We start from the raw sequence: 18,163 nt of genomic DNA on the forward strand, positions 1-18,163 counted from the left end.
ACTGTGGGAGGAAACCGGAGCACCCGGAGGAAACCCATGCAGACACGGAGAGAAAGCGGAAACTCCACACAGTCACCAGAGGTTGGAATCGAACCCGGGTCCCTGCTGCTGTGAGGCAGCAGTGCGAACCACTGTGCTGCCCCATATAATAAACCTCATGACTCATAAGAGTAAATCTCATGGATCCTTTCCTCAGGTGTCCCCCTTAACAATCCCACATGTCCCGCCAGAGACTAGGCCAATGCCGATCTTTGTGACAGATAGCCTTTGTCACCAAAGTAGACTTGGTAAATGAAAACACAAGACTCATTTATTTAAAGGACATGAAAGATTTACAGTGCTCATCTTCAGTTTCAAGTTATATATTATTTAATGTCACACAGATAAATGATTTGATAATTGCACTTAAACCCCCAAAAAAATTCACTCACCTAATAATCACAATAAACTGAAATTAGCATGTAATTAAATGCAAATGAATTGGCCAACAACAATGGCACTCAATAAATTTTAAGCGAAAAATAAATCAAATATTCTTTGAATTCATAAAAAATAAACCAAAGTTACTGAAAGGAGGTATTATGATCAGATCCTAAACTAGGAGACATTCGTGCTGAATACAGCCTGTGAATTGAAAGGAGCTCTCTGCGTTGTGGAACGAACTCCATGGCGATGCTTTTTGCAACATGTACCAGTCTTCAGTCTTTGACAGATCCACATTGTGGAGGAAATCCTTCTGATTGTCTCCACTTTGCATAGCGCTGCTTAAACCATTGCTAAAGAGATACAAACAAAGCTGTGAGGTTGTCTTCAATCAACAACTTATATTCAGAGAGCACCTTCAATGCAGTAAACCATGCGAGGCAGGATGTTATCAAACAATATTTGACATTGAGCCACACAAAGGAGATACTAGGGCAAATGACTAAAAGCTTGGTCAGCTAGGTTTTAAGGAGCATTGTAAAATAAGAGAGATGAAGGAGGGAATTTCACCATTCAAAGGCCTTGGTAGCTGAAGGCACAACCATCAAAAACCATTAAAATCAAGGATGTTCAAGAGGCCAGAATTGGAGTAACACAGATGAGGACTGTGGGGCTGAAGGAGATCAGAGTGTAAGTACATGGAGGGATTTGAAAACAAGGATGATTTAAAAAAATATATTGAGACATTACTTAACTGGGAGTCAATGTGGGTCATTAAGCACAGGGTGGGGGGGGGGGGGGGGGGGGGGGGAATGAACAGGACATGGGCAGCAGAGTTTTAAATGACATCACGTTTGTAGAGGGTAGTGCGATGTGGGTAGGAATATGTTGGATTGGACATGCAGAGGTGACAAAGGTGTGAAACAGGCTTTCAGCACCAGATGATCGGAGGCAGGAGCAGATTTGGGCCGTGTTAAAGGTGGAAATAAGCAGCTTTATAGTGGCAATGCAGATAGGTGATCAGAAGCTCATTTCTATATCAAATAAGACGTCAAGTTTTCAAACACTCGTTCAGCTTCAAGTGATAATTGCTAGTGACTGAGGATGGAGTTTCAGGCCTTCCGATACTTAGCAGGAAAAAATACTCCCCACTCGGCCCTGGATGTCAGATAAGCTCGGCCCTGAATGTCAGATAAGCATTGTACAATTTACAGATAACAGTTGGGTAAAGAGAGGTGATGGTCAGGTATGGTTGGGTGTCATCCATGTACATGATGCTATGTTTTAGGGTGATGTTGCTGAGAGGCAGTATGTAGATGAGGAATAAGAGGGTGCCAAAGGTACATCCAGTGGTGGGGCAATGGCGGCAACAGTGCAAGGGCAGGAGGCGGAGTCTTTGCTGGTGATTCTCTAGCTTGAAATGGAAGAGTTCAATCCAACCTACCTAAATAATAGGGAGGTTCTGCAGGAGGATAATTAATGATTTATGGTTAATTGACAGCTTGTATTAGTTAGCTTCAGCAAATTGAGAATCATCACTTAATTGGCATTTGGATTAGACCATACAATAGAGGCCAACATCACCAGGCATGTCGTGAAGTCTACTAAAGCAGAACCGAAACAAGTTCTTTGCATGTCAAAGAGGATTATGCGTAACAGTATATTGTAATCAGGTTCAGAATTCCCATAAAATGAAGCAAATTACTGCAGATGCTGGAATCTGAAAGGACAACAGAAAATACTGGAAAAAGCACAGGCCTGACAATATCTGTGGAGAGAACACAAAAGCTAAGGTTTCAAGTCTGGGTGACTCTTAGTCAGAGCTGTGTTCCTATGTCGAAAGGTTAAACAGGAATTTAAAATGGTTTAAAGTAGGAGGCATTGCTAGGGTTAAGCAAGGATCGATAATAGTTGGGTGTGCATGGCACCAAAGTGGCTGCTGTGGTAAACCACGGAGAGAAGTTCAGGCTCAAACAGTTCTCATCTCTAGTCTGATTTCGGAGTTACAACCCAAGACACCTGCAAAACTGGATCATCTAAAATATAACCAGTTTGCTTATCTGTTCTGAGCATCTATTGCTGTTGCCATGATCTGCTATTTAAGATTTTCTGGGGAGCTTGATCCTCCATGGATCAACTTCCATTGGCAGTTTCCAAACTTGATTCTCCTGGGAGATGTGCAGACATTTCTAATCTCATGGCTTTATTAGTTGTATGCATCATGCAAGCGCTTGGTGCCACCTATTGGGATGATTCAGTGATCTGGCAAACCCATCTCAAAACACAAAGGAGGCAGGCAACCTATGATTTTCTGTCCATCATCAAAAGAATGTATTAAAAATTTGTGGACAGAAAATTATAACCTGGGTACCCTGAAATTCTTCAGATATGCTCCCCACGAATGGCAAAATCCACATTCCTATTTATTGCATTGCTCATAGCAACAGATCTTGGTGTTCAGCAAGAGTATATATCCAACAAGGAAGTAACAAGTTTTTTTAATAAGTCTAAAAAAATCCTTTCCAAAACTAGTGCAACACAACATTCAAAGAACACAAAACCATCAAACCAAAAGAAAAAAAAAGTAAAGGACGATTTGATGGAGGTGGACAAGGAAGACTAGGAGAAACTGTCCCTATTGGCTGATGGTCCAAGGTGTAGAGGACACAGATTTAAGGGGCGAAATTCTCCGGTATCGGCGCGATGTCCGCCGACCGGCGCAAATCAGTCGGGCATCGCGCCGCCCCAAAGGTGCGGAATCCTCCACATCTTGGGGGGCCGAGCCCCAACCTTAAGGGGCTAGGCCCGCGCCGGACTAATTTCCGCCCCGCCAGCTGGCGGAAAAGGCCTTTGGTGCCCCGCCAGCTGGCGCGGAAATGACATATCCTGGCAGCGCATGCACGGGAGCGTCAGCGGCCGCTCACGGCATCCCCGCGTATGCGCTGTGGAGGGAGTCTCTTCCACCTCCGCCATGATGAAGACCGTGGCGATGGCGGAAGGAAAAGAGTGCTCCCACGGCACAGGCCCGCCCACGGATCGGTGGGCCCCGATCGCGGGCCAGGCCACCGTGGGGGCACCCCCCCGGGGCCAGATCGCCCTGCGCCCCCCCCCCCCCAGGACCCCGGAGCCCGCCCGCGCCGCCTTGTCCCACCGGTAAGGTAGGTGGTTTAATCTACACCAGCTGGCCAGGCATTCTAGCAGCGGGACTTCGGCCCATCCGGGCCGGAGAATCGCCAACCGGCACGGCGCGATTCCCGCCCCCGGCGAATATCCGGTGCCGGAGAATACGGCAGCCGGCGGGGACGGGATTCACGCCAGCCCCCGGCGATTCTCCGACCCGGCAGGGGGTCGGAGAATCTCGCCCAAGGTTCTGGGCAGGAGATACAGTGGAATGAGGGGAAGCACAATTTGTTTTAATGCAGCAAGTGGCAATGACCTGGAACTCTGTCTTACGAAGCTGGTGGGAGCAGAGACAATCAACGATGCCAAAAGAAAATTCACTTGCAGTGGCAGGATTAAAGAGAGGGACTGGAACTGACTGGATTGGTGTACGGAGAACCTGTGTGGACTGAAGAGGTCAAATGGCCTCCATTGGTGTTGTAATAGCTCTATAAAAATATATATACAAAATAGAGAGTGTATTTATCCAGGTCTTGCAGTCAGTAAGCAATAGTTTTATATAGTCATTAATTAGCAAGGTCAAGAGGGCTAGAGTACAAGAGCAGGGATATACTGCTGAGGCTCCATAGGGCTCTGGTCAGACTCCATTTGGAATATTATGAGCAGTTTTGGGGTATCTAAGGAAGGATATGCTAGTCTTGGGAGTGGGTCCAGAGGAGGTTCACAAGAATGATCCCAGGAATGAAGGGCTTGTAAGATAAGGAGCAGTTGAGGACTCTGGGTCTGTACTCGATGGAGTTTGGAGGGGGGGGGGGGGGGGGGGAGCGGAGATAAATCTTATTGAAACTTACAGAATACCAAGAGGCCTAGATAGAGTGGATGTGGAGAAGATGTTTCCACTAGAAGGAGAAACTAGAACCCAAGGGCACAGCCTCAGACTGAAGGGACGACCCTTTAAAACAGATGTGGAGATGCCGGCGTTGGACTGGGGTGGGCACAGTAAGAAGTCTTACAGCACCAGGTTAAAGTCCAACAGGTTTGTTTTGAATCACAAGCTTTCGGAGCGCAGCCCACCCGAGGAAGGAGCTGCGCTCCAAAAGCTTGTGATTCGAAACAAACCGGTTGGACTTCAACCTGGTGTTGCAAGACTTCTTACTTTAAAACAGAAAGGAGGAATTTCTTCAGCCAGAGGCTGAAGATTCTGTGAAACACATTGCCACAGAAGGCTATGGGAGGCCAAAATCACTGAGCGTGTTTAAGACAAGAGAGAGATAGGTTCTTACAGGGAGAGATTCTTACTGGGAGAGGGCAGGCGGATGGGGATGAGAAGCACATCAGTCGTGGTGAATGGCGGAGTAGACGCGATGGGCCGAATGGCCCAATTCTGCTTTAATTGCTTCAACGTAGCTGGAGATTCTGAAGACCAAAGAATCGGTCACAATGAAATGCAGAATGGAATACATTTAAATAAAATCAGCAGAGTGCCTGCCTCTGGGCGACACCCAAGAATCGCAAAGTGCTAGAAAAAAAGTTGGTTGACGTAAAGCCAAATTCCTACTTATATTCAAAATTAAGAGGGTTTGGCGGTGGGGGGAATAGAGCGGTGCCTGTGGCAGGGGGAGAGGGGAGGGGGGGGGGGGGAGGGGGAGAGTTTTGGTGTCAGCTCCCGGCGCGAATGGGCTTCACCTACCGCTGCCTCCGCCTCTGACAGCCCGCATTCCGCCGCAATCAGCATCAGGGACGAGCCGTCCGGCTGCTTCATCCGGGAGAAATTCTCTTCCAGCAGCTGAATCTGATCGTCTTTCAAATCCAAAGTCGCCAAGTTGGAGCCGGCTCTGTTGTCGCCACCCCCCTGCTCCATCGCGCTGGGTCCCGAGAGAGAGAGTTTGCTGCTGACAGGAATAGGCGGGAGAGAGGGAGGGAGGCTGGGATGAGTATTTAATGAGTCTAATGCCACCGCCTTAAAAACACACGCCTGCCTCTGCCGAAAAAGTCCCAACGCTAACAATTATCACACTCTGGTGAAATAGTTTGTCTCACGCATCTGTGCTGAGAGGTATTGTGGAGCCACCCTCCCCAAGCAAAGACTGCCAGAGGCATTTCCTCGTTACACAGTGAATTTAACAACTTACCTGACTCCGCCGTTTAATTCTGCAATCACCCACAGCTGACTCCATAAACACAGACAAATGTGGGAGGGGGAAACTCGCCGTCTGCAGTTGCTTATGTCCCCAAGAATGAAGGAACAAGGTAATTAATGGCGATCTGTCCCTTACCCAAACCTTTTGCATCCAAAATTAAAACAACAGCCTTCACTCCACGTTGCTAGGCACGATGCAAAGCAGCAGTGGAGAATTGGAGGCCACCAGTTTCCTGAAGCAATTCCCAGGTCGTTCTGGTTACCATGCGGACTGATTATTTGCTGCAAACCTTCAACATTGCGAAAGAGAGGGAGAAAGGGGGCGAAAGAGAGAGGGACACCAAGTGAAAGTACAGCACGATATGGCAGGTACAGGTAGTGTTTTTTTTTCAGAGTCAGTTCAGGTTTATCAGATATTGGATCTCGTCCAAAACAAATGGCACAAGATCAGATGTCAATTCATCAGAACATTGTTTTCCCCCAGTGGCACAACAATGATAGAGTAACCTGATAAAGTGAAGGAAGACTTCAGTTACATCAGTGTTTTTCAAACTTTTTTTTCCAGGGACCCATTTTTACCAACCGGCCAAGCTTCGGGACCCAACCCGGCCGACCTTCAGGACCCACGCCAGCCGACCTTCGCGGCCCACGCCGGCCGACCTTCGCGGCCCACGCCAGCCGACCTTCGCGGTCCTCGCGGGTCGTCTTTCACGGCCCACGCCGGCCGACCTTCGTGGCCCACGCCGGCCGACCTTCGCGGTCCTCGCGGGTCGACCTTCGCCACCCACCATTTTCTCTTACCTTGTTTGCTGCTGACAAAATGGAGGAAATGGTTTTGGGTTCCTTCGGCCCTCGTACATACTCCTTCAATGGAACCTTGGATGAAGGTGAAGCCTTTCGGTGTCGGAAAGTATGGGGTCTCCATCTGTCCAAAGTTAAGCTCCACAGCACAATCGTGGCACAGAACACATGCAGAAATAAGGCTCTGTCAGCACGACTGTTTTTCCCAATCTTTTTAAAAAAATATATTTTATTAAATTTTTCAAACAAAAATATTTCCGTTTTTACAACTCAACAAAGGATTATACATTAACTGGTAGATAACATTATTTAAATAATATAGTGAATTTACAACAAAAACTAAAAAGAAAAAACAAATAGCAAAAACACAGAATAGTGCTCCCCCCCCCTCCCCCCTGGGTTGCTGCTGCTGTCATTTCTATCTTTTCATTATCGTTCCGCGAGATAGTCAAAGAACGGTTGCCACCGCCTGGAGAACCCCTGAGCCGATCCTCTCAACGCAAATTTTATTTGTTCCAATCCTATGAACCCTGCCATGTCGTTTATCCAGGCCTCCACGCCCGGGGGCTTCGCTTCCTTCCACATGAGTAGAATCCTACGCCGGGCTACTAGGGACGCAAAGGCCAAAATATCGGCCTCTTTTGCCTCCTGCACTCCCGGCTCTTCTGCAACCCCAAATATAGCTAACCCCCAGCCTGGCTTGACCCGGACCTTCACCACCTTTGAAATTATCCTTGCCACACACCCCCAGAACCCCTGCAGTGCTGGACACGACCAGAACATGTGTGTGTGGTTTGCCGAGCTTCCTGAGCACCTCCCACACCTGTCCTCGACCCCGAAAAACCTGCTCAGTCTTGCTCCCGTCATATGTGCTCTATGTAGAACCTTAAATTGAATCAGGCTAAGCCTGGCACACGAGGACGAGGAATTTACCCTACTTAGGGCATCCGCCCAAAGCCCCTCCTCAATCTCTTCCCCCAGCTCTTCTTCCCATTTTCCCTTCAGCTCCTCTATCATCGCCTCCCCCTCGTCCCGCATCTCCCGGTATATTTTGGACACTTTGCCCTCTCCAACCCATGCCCCCGAAATCACTCTATCTTGGATCCCCTGCGTCGGGAGCTGCGGAAATTCCCTCACCTGTTGCCTCATAAATGCCCTCTCTTGCATATATCTGAAGGCGTTCCCTGGGGGCAACTTATATTTTTCTTCTAGCGCTCCCAGACTTGCAAACGTCCCGTCTATAAACAGGTCCTTCAGCTTCCTAATTCCTGCTCGTTGCCAACACTGGAACCCCCCATCCATCCTCCCTGGGACAAACCTGTGGTTATTCCTTATCGGGGACCACACCGAGGCACCCGTCACTCCCCTATGTCGCCTCCACTGCCCCCAGATCCTCAAGGTTGCCACCACTGGGTTTGTGGTGTACCTTTTCGGGGAGAACGGCAGCGGCGCCGACACCAGCGCTTTTAGGCTCGTTCCCTTACAGGACGCCATCTCCAGCTTCTTCCACGCTGCTCCCTCTTCCTCCCTCATCCACTTACAGACCATCGACACATTGGCGGCCCAATAGTAGTCGCTCAAACTCGGCAGCGCCAGTCCCCCTCTGTCCCTACTGCGCTGCAGGAACCCCCTCTTTACTCTCGGGGTCTTTCCTGCCCACACAAAGCTCGTAATGCTCCTATCTATTTTTAAAAAAAAGGCCTTTGTGATCAGAATGGGGAGGCACTGAAACACAAAAAGAAACCTCGGGAGGACCACCATTTTAACTGCCTGCACTCTGCCCGCCAGCGACAGCGGCACCATATCCCACCTCTTAAAGTCCTCCTCCATCTGCTCCACCAGTCGCGTCAGGTTAAGTCTATGCAGGGTTCCCCAGTTCCTGGCCACCTGGATCCCCAGGTATCGGAAGTTCCTTACCACTCTCCTCAGTGGCAGAGCATCTATCCCCCTACCCTGTTCCCCGGGGTGCATTACAAAAAGCTCGCTCTTCCCCATATTTAGTTTATATCCCGAGAACTCTCCAAACTCCCTAAGTATCTGCATTACTTCTGGCATCCCCTCTACCGGGTCCGCAACGTATAGCAGTAGATCATCTGCGTAAAGCGACACTCGGTGTTCCTCTCCCCCTCTAAGCACCCCCCTCCACTTCTTAGAATCCCTCAGCGCTATGGCCAGTGGTTCAATTGCCAACGTGAACAGTAACGGGGACAGGGGACACCCTTGTCTTGTACCCCTATGTAGCCGAAAATACCCCGATCTTTGCCGGTTTGTGACTACACTTGCCATCGGGGCCCCATATAAGAGTCTGACCCATCTAATAAACCCCTCACCAAACCCAAACCTCTTCAGCACCTCCCACAGATAGTCCCACACCACCCTATCGAATGCCTTCTCTGCATCCATTGCCGCCACTATCTCTGCCTCCCCCTCCGGTGGGGGCGTCATCATCACCCCCAGCAACCTTCGTACATTAACATTCAGTTGTCTCCCCTTTACAAACCCTGTCTGATCGTCATGCACCACGCCTGGGACGCAATCCTCTATCCTTGTCGCCATCACTTTGGCCAGCAGTTTGGCATCTACATTTAGGAGTGAGATAGGCCTGTATGACCCGCATTGCAGCGGGTCTTTATCTCATTTCAGGATTAGCGATATCGTCGCCTCCGACATTGTCGGGGGTAGCATTCCCCTTTCCTTAGCCTCATTAAAGGTTCTCGCCAAAAGCGGGGCCAACAGACCCATATACTTCCTGTAGAATTCCACCGGAAACCCGTCTGGTCCCGGGGCCTTCCCTGCCTGCATGTTCCCCAGTCCTTTAATCACCTCATCCACCTCGATTGGCACCCCCAGACCTGCCACCTCCTGCCCCTTCGCTTTCGGGAACCTTAGCTGGTCCAGAAAGTGTAGCATTCCTTATTTTCCCCCCGGGGGTTGGGACTTATATAGCCTCTCATAAAAGGTCTTGAACACCTTGTTCACTTTCCCTGCTCTCTGCTCCATATTTCCCGTTTCGTCCCTAACTCCCCCGATCTCTCTCGCCGCCGCCGTCCTCTTCCAAAGTTGGTGGGCCAACTGCCGGCTCGCCTTTTCCCCATACTCATATTGCATCCCCTGTGCCTTCCTCCACTGTGCCTCTGCCTTTCCCGTGGTCAGCAGGTCAAACTCCGTCTGTAGTCTTCGTCTTTCTCTGTATAGCCCTTCGTCTGGGGCCTCCGCATATTTTTTATCCACCCTCAAAATTTCCCCCACTAATCTCTCTCTTTCTTTCCCCTTGTGGGCTCTGATTGGGGGGCCAATCACCCCCCCCCCTTTTTCGACTAGCCATCCCCTTTTTTAGGCCATCTCCTCATCCAGGTCCCGCGCACCCGTCTGTCCCCCAGGCAGCGCCTTCCCGCTCCGACCACCTCATCTCTTACCAGCTCCCCCTTGCACTCAGCAGCAGCAACCCAGTTAATCCCCGCCCCCCCCCCCCCCCCCCCCCCCCCGCTAGATCCCCCTCTAGCTTGGTTACTCCCCCCATATTGCTTCCGGAAGTCAGCTAACTCTGGCTGACCTCGGCTTCCCCCGTTCACTCTTTGACCTCCCTGCGTGTGGGGCTCCCTTCCTTCCTGCGCCCGTTTTCCCGCTATAATTTCCATAGCGCGGGAAAATACCCGCGCTTTCCTCTCGGCCCCGCCCCCTTTGGCGCAGTTCCCTCAGTCCCCTTCCCTGTCCCTTTTCCCACCGGTGCCCACATTTCTTTGTGTCCCCCCCATCGGGGGGGGGGGGAGAAAAATTCCCCGTCCAACATTGCTGTACAATAGCCCTCCCCTTTTCCCACTTTACATTTCTGTACCACCACCTCGCTGCTTCTCTCCAAGCATCAAACTCTCAAATCTAGTCCAGTTTCTCTTCTTGGATGAATGTCCATGCCTCACCCGCTGTCTCAAAGTAGTGGTGCTTGCCCTAGTGCGTGACCCACAATCGCGCCGGCTGCAGCATCCCAAATTTTATTTTCTTCCTATGGAGCACCGCCTTGGCCCGGTTAAAGCTCGCCCTCCTTCTTGCCACCTCCGCACTCCAGTCCTGATACACACGTATCACCGCATTCTCCCATTTGCTACTCCATGCTTTCTTGGCCCAGCTCAGGACCACGTAGCGATGGAACTTCACCACTATTGCTCTTGGTGTTTCACCTGCCTTTGGTCTTCTCACGAGGACCCGGTACGCTCCCTCCACTTCCAGGGGGCCCGTTGGGGCCTCAGCTCCCATTAGTGTGTGGAGCATCGTGCTCACATAAGCCCCAATATCAGCTCCCTCTGCTCCTTCGGGGAGACCTAGAATCCGTAGGTTTTTCCTCCTCGAGCTGTTCTCCAGGGCTTCCAGCCTTTCTATGCACCTCTTGTGTAGTGCCTCGTGTGTCTCCGTTTTTACCACCAGGCCTTGTATCTCATCTTCATTTTCGGCTGTCTTTGCCTTCACTCCACGGAGCTCCATCGCCTGGACCTTTTGTGTTTCCTTCAGTCCCTCGATTGCCAGTAGCATCGGCGCCAGCAACTCTTTCTTGAGCTCCTCCACACATCGTCGGAGAAACTCCTGTTGGTCTGGGCCCCATACCATCTGGGCTCCATCCGCCGCCATCTTGCTTCTCCCTTCTCTTCTCTGCCGCTGCTCCAAAGGATTCTTCGCAATCTGGCCACTACCGCCGTTCCTTTCCATACATACCCGGGGGGACTCCTTCCTTCGTCACCCCACACTGGGTTAGGTCGAAAAAAATTCCGTTGGGGCTCCCGATGAGAGCCCAAAAGTCCGTTGGAACGGGAGCTGCCGAAACGTGCGGCTTAGCAGTGCATCACCGCAACCGGCAGTCTGTTTTTCCCAATCTTAAATGCGACACCCAGATACTGACCAGTCTTGGAGTAAGAGACTTCCATTTCATCAGCATCGAAGTTCAGAAAGCAACCAATCACATAATTCTCCCCCAATCTTTTTTAGCCGGCTTTTAATAATGCCGGCTGCAAACGGCCATCAAAAAGGCTACGACCATATGAAAAAAATGTGGCCGCACTGCGCATGCGTGCCTGCTGATCGGTGAGCATGCGCAGGGTTTTGTGCATGCGCACCGATGAGCGGGCACGCATGCGCAGTGCGGCTGCATTTTTTGAAGGCCGCTCGCAGCCGGCATTGTTAAAAGCCGGCTGCTGCGGCTGTTGTGCGCAAATTTGCGCAATCAGGAGCGCCGCGATGGATGGCACGACGACCCTCCCGGCACCCGCTCACGACCCACTCGCGGATGGCGCCCCTAACTTTGAAAATGCCTGAGTTACATAGATTGGAGAAGCTGGGCCCCTTTTCCTTGGAGAAGAGAAGGTTGAGAGGAGATTTCATACGGGTACATTCAAAACCATGAGGGGTCCCGATGGGCTGGAGTGGGAGGAAACTGTTCCTATTGGTGGAAAAATGAAGGAGAGCGCGCAGATTTGGCAAAAGAAACAATGGGGACTTGAGAAACGTTTTCACACAACGAGCGGTTAGGATCTGGAATGCGGAGCGTGAGAGAGTGGCAGAGGCTGATTCAATCGAGACTTTCAAAATTATCATCTGAAAAGGAAGAATGTGCAGGGTTACGGGAAGAAGGTGGGGGAATGGTACGAGCTGTGTTGCCCATTCGGACAGCCAGTGCAGACATGATGGGCTGAATGGCCTCCTATGCTCTCAGTTCAATTGGGGTGGCACGGTGGCACAGAGGTTAGCACTGCTGCCTCAGAGTGCCAGGGATGCTGGTTCAATTCCGAACTTGGGTGACTGTGAAGTTTGCACTTTCTCACCGTGTCTGCCTGGGTTTCCTCTGGGTGCTCCGGTTTCCACCCACAGTCCAAGGATGTGCAGGTTAGGTAGATTGGCCATGATAAATTGCGCCTTATTGTCCAAGAAAAAGGTTAGGTGGTGTTCTGGGGATAGGGCAGGGGCATTGGCCTGGGTGGGGTGCTCCTTCAGAGGGTCAGTGCAGACTCGATGGACCGAATGGCCTCCTTCTGCACTGTAGGAATTCTATTAATGCTGCAATTCTGTAATTGCATTTTTACAGAGCCTTCCATGACTACAAGATGTCTCACGGCACCGAGGTCCCAGGTTCGATCCTGCTCTGGGTCACTGTCCATGTGGAGTTTGCACGTTCTCCCCATGTTTGCGTGGGTTTCGGCCCCACAACTTAAAGATGTGCAGGGTAGGTGGATTGGCCATGCTAATTTGCCCTTAATTGGAAAAAATGAATTGGGTACTCTAAAAAAAATTTTTTAATGACTGCAAGATGTCTCAAAGCACCTAATAGTGCTTTAGATATGTGGCCATTGTTATGTGAAGTAAAATCCCAGGTGATGTTTTGTTTTGCTTTACTGAAAGAAAGTGTTTCCTAATCATTTTTTTCACCTTTAAAAGTTATGCCCTAATTTATATTCCTCTTTCCCACTTCCAGCTGCCCTACAGCATCGTACCCCACAGGTTCAGAAGTTTGGGCAGTTAGGGCACAGGGAAGACCTGAGTGCAGTGGTAATGTTACTGGACTAGTAATCCAATGATCTGGCTCAATATTCTGGGGAAAAGAGTTCAAATCCCACCAGGGGCAGCTGGGTAAATTTAAATTCAGTTCTCTAATAAATCTGGAATAAAAAGCTACTTTCAGTAAGGATGATCATGAAACTACCAGAGTTTTATGAAAACCCAACCGGTTCACTAATGCCCTTCAGAGAAGGAAATCTGCCATCCTTATCTGGTCTGGCCTACATGTGACTCTAGACTCACAGCAATGTGGTTGACTCTCCATATTGATCTAGCAAGCTCCCCCCAGTTGGGCAATATTTGTTGGCCTTGTGAATGGCTCCCATATCCCAAGAACAACCAAAAAAGAGTTTATGCACAGTTTTCAATAACGGCCTTGCTCATGGACGAAGAATTAGAAATGAGTCATTGACACAAATGGAAGTATTTTGACGAAAAAACAAAATAAATAAATGGGGCTTTAAAAGGTCTGAAGTGTTTACTGGTCTCCTAAGGATCCCGCAGACATTCATCCCATGGTTTCGAAGAAATCTGCTGAACACTTGGCATCCAGCATGTGGACTGAAAATAGATGGGTGGCCTATTTCTCCCCCCTCTCCTCTATGCACAGGCAACTTAAACTCCTGCCGGCTTTTGAATTTAAATGGCCTTGAGAAAAAGGCCAACATTCTATTAACCGACTTGATTACTTTTCATACCGTGTGCTTGCAACTTAATGATTTGTGCACATGGACATATACATCCCTTTTCTCCTCCTTAGTTCCTAGACTCTCACCATTAAGAACATTTTCTGATTTGTTAGATCCCCCAAATTGGATTACCCCCCAACTTCACTACTTTGAACTCAGTTTGCTATAGTTTTGTCCACTCACTTAATCTTTGACCCTTTGTCACTTCTGTCTCTATCTACACAATTTACAGTGCCTTCTAACTTAGTCTTCTCTGCAAACTTCAATGTACAACTTCCTGTTCCTTCATCTAAGCCATTTATACATATATATATATGTGTGGCAAATTGCTGAGACCTCAGTACTGTGCACTTACCATATCCTGCCAATCAGAGAATGAACCTCTTAGCCCTACATCCTGTTTCCTACAACCAATTAGCAACTCATGCCACAAGGTTGCTTCCAAGTCCATGCACTCCCATTTTTATTAATCTGTTGTGCGGAACTGCAACAAATGCCTTTTATAGACAATACATTCTCCTATCCACCAAGTGATCTCAAAAGATTCAACTAAGTTAGTCTGAGAGAATTGTAGATGCAATAGGTGACAAGAGAGTGAAGCTTATAGCTTCCTGGTGCTCAGTTATGATTCATCACATCCTGATGTAGGACCAGCAGGCTGTCCCTACAGAAATAATCAAGAGATTTTGAGAATTCTGCGATGTGGAGATGCTTAGAGAGAGACTGGCAGACTGGCGGATATGCTAAAGCTGACCTGTGCTTGTAGATGATGTCACCCAGGGACAGAATGCAAATAAGGAAGAGAAGGCTAGGGATAAAACTGTGGCTGTCCTAGAGGTAGTATCATTGGCTAGGCAGCCCTTCCTCCAGCGTTAATCCCTTAACATTTGGAGCACAATCAACATCAAAAAGGGACTAGATGTGTCAGGCAAACACATACACAAGTAGAAGTGCCCCACTATATAATATTGATACATTTTTATTACACGTTGCACTCTGTCATCTTTCAATGGTGCAAGCAAGAATCAGAGAATTGAAAACCTGCTCCCAGGTGTGGTCACAGGGAATGAGAATTCACGGAAATAGCTTCAGAATCTTAAATGCCAAACAAAACGGCAAACTTCCAAGATGTTCCTAGAGGTTGGCAAGAAGATGCTTGTGGTATAAAACATAAAGGCAGCAGTGACCTTCACTATCACTGCAATATGGATAGTTGAGTTGACTGGGTTTCATGGACCAGATGGGAGGTCTCAGTTATGGCCTCCCTGGTGAGCGCCAGCATGTCCATGTTGCTGACTCGTGCATTGATCACACTTCCTGGTCAGTACTTCATGTGAATGGGAGCCATATGCCTCCCATTCTATTTGCTTTCTTGGTCAATCCACTGATGTAACACACCTCCCAATTGATGCAATCCTTGTCCTACCACATATATTTCATTTTGTTCCCCACTGTGAAATGTATCCCGTCATTGAACTCACTGCCTCCTCCTCTTACCCTTCAAAGCTAAGGAAATCTGCACGGGTTTACTGTAAGGCACCTTAGAGCTCTATAATCCTCTCCCTAAAGTTCTTCATCTCTCCACCTTACTTTCATCCTGTAGGACTCTCCTCAAAACATACTCCTTTGGTCAAACCTGTGGTCATCTGACCACATAATCTCCTTATATGGCTTGATATATTTTGTTCTATAATATTCCTGTAAAACCATTTTGGGATTTTATAAATTCTTTCAAGGATGTCACTGACAAAGTCAGCATTTTTTTGCCCATCCCCTAGTCCCTTGAACTGAGTGGCTTCCGAGACCATTTCAGAGGGCAGATAAGAGTTAACCACATAGCTGTGGGTGTAGAGTCACATGTAGGCCAGACCGGGAAAGGACGGCAGATTTCCTTCCATAAAGCACATTCGTGAACCTTGGTGAAAACGGTGAATAGGTTTTTATAACCAAAAAAAAATGGTTCTCGTGTTCACCATTACTGAGACCAGCTTTATATTCCAGATTTATTGATTACATTTCAATTCCACCGGCTGCCGTGGTGGGATTCAAACCCATGTCCCCAGACTATTAGCCTGGGCGCAGGGGTTACTAGTCCAGTGACATTACCACAACGCCACTATTAAAGATGCTATATAAATATGTTGTTGTTAGCGTGGCTTGAAGAAACAAAAATGATCCTATTTATGAAATTTTTGCTACCTTTCAGAGGTGAAAGAATCCTGAGATTGACAATAAGTGCCAATGAACAGTCCAGTGGCATTTTTAATTGATTTGAGTGCTGCTCCATCACATCTGCCTTCTCGGGAAGAAAAATGACAAGGGGAATGTCAGGCCGCTGAGCATAATCCTGTGGGTTTAAATATCATTTTATTCATGGGCTACGCAAGCTATGCCAGCATTTATTGCCCATCCCTAATGGCCCTTCAGGAGCAGTTAAGAGTCACCCACATTGCTGTGGGCCTGGAGTCACAAAAAGGCTAGACCAAGTAAGGATGGCAGTTAAGGCGACACGGTAGCACAGTGTTTAGCACAGTTGCTTCACAGCGCTAGGGTCCCAGATTCGATTCCTGGCTTGGGTCACTTTCTGTGAGGAGTCTGCAGGTTCTCCCCATGCCTGCGTGCGTTTCCTCCAGGTTCTCCGGTTTCCTCCCACAATGTCCCGAAAGACATGCTTGTTAGGTGAATTGGACATTCTGAATTATCCTTCTGTGTACCCGAACGGGTGCCGGAGAGTAGCGACTAGAGGATTTTCACAATAACTTCATTGCAGTGTTAATGCAAGCCTACTTGTGACAATAATAAAGATTATTTTTATTTCACTAAAGATTAGTGAACCATATGGGTTTTTACAACAAATGTCATTAATTCCAGATTTTGTTTAATTGAACGTTTTCTTGAATTCAAATTTCACCATCTGCAGTGGCAGGATTTGAACTAGGGACCCTCGGGATTACAATACCTCTTCGCCACCGCCTCCCTGTCTTGTAGGATCCAGCTTTAAAAAACCGCCTTGGTCCATCATTTTCCCATTTTTACAACTTGTTTATACAGTGAGAGGTTAGATTGTGGTGTTCTTTGCCAGAAACACAAGTTGAAACACATTCCATGTAGCTTTTAGCAAGGGAGTTAGAGACTTGCTCTAAGAAGCGGAATATCAAAAGGTTTCAATACCCAGCGCCAGTGTGGGATCAGTGTAGAGGTTTATCTTCGGAGGCTTGATTGATTGAATAAACGGTTTTATGCCGGACTCATTCTGGCTCAGCAGATTCTACTGTTGCTATGGAAACCCCCAGAGAGTAAACATCCAGGCCCCATCTTCCCCTACTTACTTAAAGGAGCTGTCTTTACCCAGTGGAGGAATCATGATTCGACTCTGCTGCGGGTCTACAATACCATCACTTCGTGAGACGTGGGCTTTTTTCAGTAGAGATTTGTGACTGAGGGAGACCTCATGGAGTTGAATGTGTGGCTGCAATGTAAAAGCACCTCTGACAAACTGGAGAGGGAGCTACGAGCAGCCGATTGGAAAGCATATGAAACAGGATCTACAAACACTGACTCATATCAAGTTTTTGTTTAACTTGCTCACCCTTTGAGGGATTGCGTTACTCTTTCAGCTGAATTGATCTGCTGCCAATAGTGCTGTCATTGTCCAGCCTTTTGCATAAAGCTTCTGGGATCCGAGGAACGAACAGTCATTAGATCATTCGCTTTTCCCAGGGCATGCTTTCAAGAAGCAATTAATGTTTCTGAGAAAATCAAAGCCTTTGTGCTTTGCACTCCTGGATAATGTTTTGAAAAGTCCGCTGAGTTGAAAATGGGACCCAGCTGGAGTGCGTCTTCTCTTGTCCGCCGACTAGACTCAGGGTGTAAATGCTGGGGCCGCTGTGACAGCAGAGGAATGCAAATTCTGAATGTTTAGATGAGTTCCAATGCAGAAAAACCTGCAGCACAGTGTGGGTGTAGAACATGTCACAGATCCAAAATATCTGGAAAGCTAAACGGCTTAAACGAGGTTCATAAGCTCCATTTCAGCACCTGAGGTGTAGTGACAAGCTGATACTTTGTGGGCGCTCAATTATTCAAGTGGTGATCATTTTTAAAGTGATCGCACAGGTTGAACAACAACAGTAAGGCAGCTGACAGCTGTGACCGTGGAGTTTATACTCAGCCCTGTGGCAACACCACTGAGCAAATGCACTGGATTGAAGAGGGAGCGAGCATTTATATATATACCTATAGCTATATAAGCATTATGTAAATACCTGTGGCGGCAGAGTGACACAGTGGTTAGCACTGCTGCCTCACAGCGCCAAGGACCTAGGATCAATTCCGGCCTTGGGTGACTGTGTGCAGTCTGCACGTTCTCCCTGTGTGTGCGTGGGTTTCCTTCGGGGGCTCCGGCTTCCTCCCACAGTCCGAAGATGTGCGGATTAGGTGGATTGGCCGTGCA

At 48.4% G+C, this 18,163-nt stretch overlaps 1 protein-coding gene across 7 annotated transcripts; it reads right to left on the reverse strand.

Annotated features, from left to right (window-relative positions):
- Nucleotides 1-288: 288 nt before the first annotated feature.
- On the reverse strand, nucleotides 289-17,089 carry hopx (HOP homeobox). 7 transcript variants are annotated; one of them, XM_072495472.1, is made up of 3 exons: nucleotides 17,040-17,089; nucleotides 5,234-5,435; nucleotides 289-776 (listed from the first exon to the last, which is right to left on the reverse strand). In XM_072495472.1, the coding sequence occupies exons 1-3, from the start codon at nucleotides 17,072-17,074 to the stop codon at nucleotides 699-701; spliced, it is 315 nt and encodes a 104-aa protein (XP_072351573.1). In that variant the 5' UTR covers nucleotides 17,075-17,089; the 3' UTR covers nucleotides 289-698. The 7 variants fall into 7 exon arrangements, with proteins under 7 accessions (XP_072351573.1, XP_072351572.1, XP_072351571.1 ...); XM_072495471.1 differs by lacking the exon at nucleotides 17,040-17,089 and adding an exon at nucleotides 6,485-6,558 and having other exon boundaries at nucleotides 5,234-5,432; XM_072495470.1 differs by lacking the exon at nucleotides 17,040-17,089 and adding an exon at nucleotides 6,485-6,558.
- Nucleotides 17,090-18,163: the final 1,074 nt, after the last annotated feature.

The sequence above is a fragment of the Scyliorhinus torazame genome, chromosome 3, assembly GCF_047496885.1.
Source record: "Scyliorhinus torazame isolate Kashiwa2021f chromosome 3, sScyTor2.1, whole genome shotgun sequence".
NCBI lineage: Eukaryota > Metazoa > Chordata > Chondrichthyes > Carcharhiniformes > Scyliorhinidae > Scyliorhinus > Scyliorhinus torazame.

Excerpts from the sequence above, each read along its gene's own strand:
- hopx (XM_072495470.1), bottom strand. The coding sequence starts at position 6,543 with ATGTACGAGGGCCGAAGGAACCCAAAACCATTTCCTCCATTTTGTCAG. Across the intron at positions 5,436-6,484 it reads TTTTGTCAGCAGCAAACAAG|CAGCAAACTCTCTCTCTCGG; the intron begins GTAAGAGAAAAT and ends TATTCCTGTCAG. Across the intron at positions 777-5,233 it reads TGTCAGAGGCGGAGGCAGCG|CAATGGTTTAAGCAGCGCTA; the intron begins GTAGGTGAAGCC and ends GTATCTCTTTAG.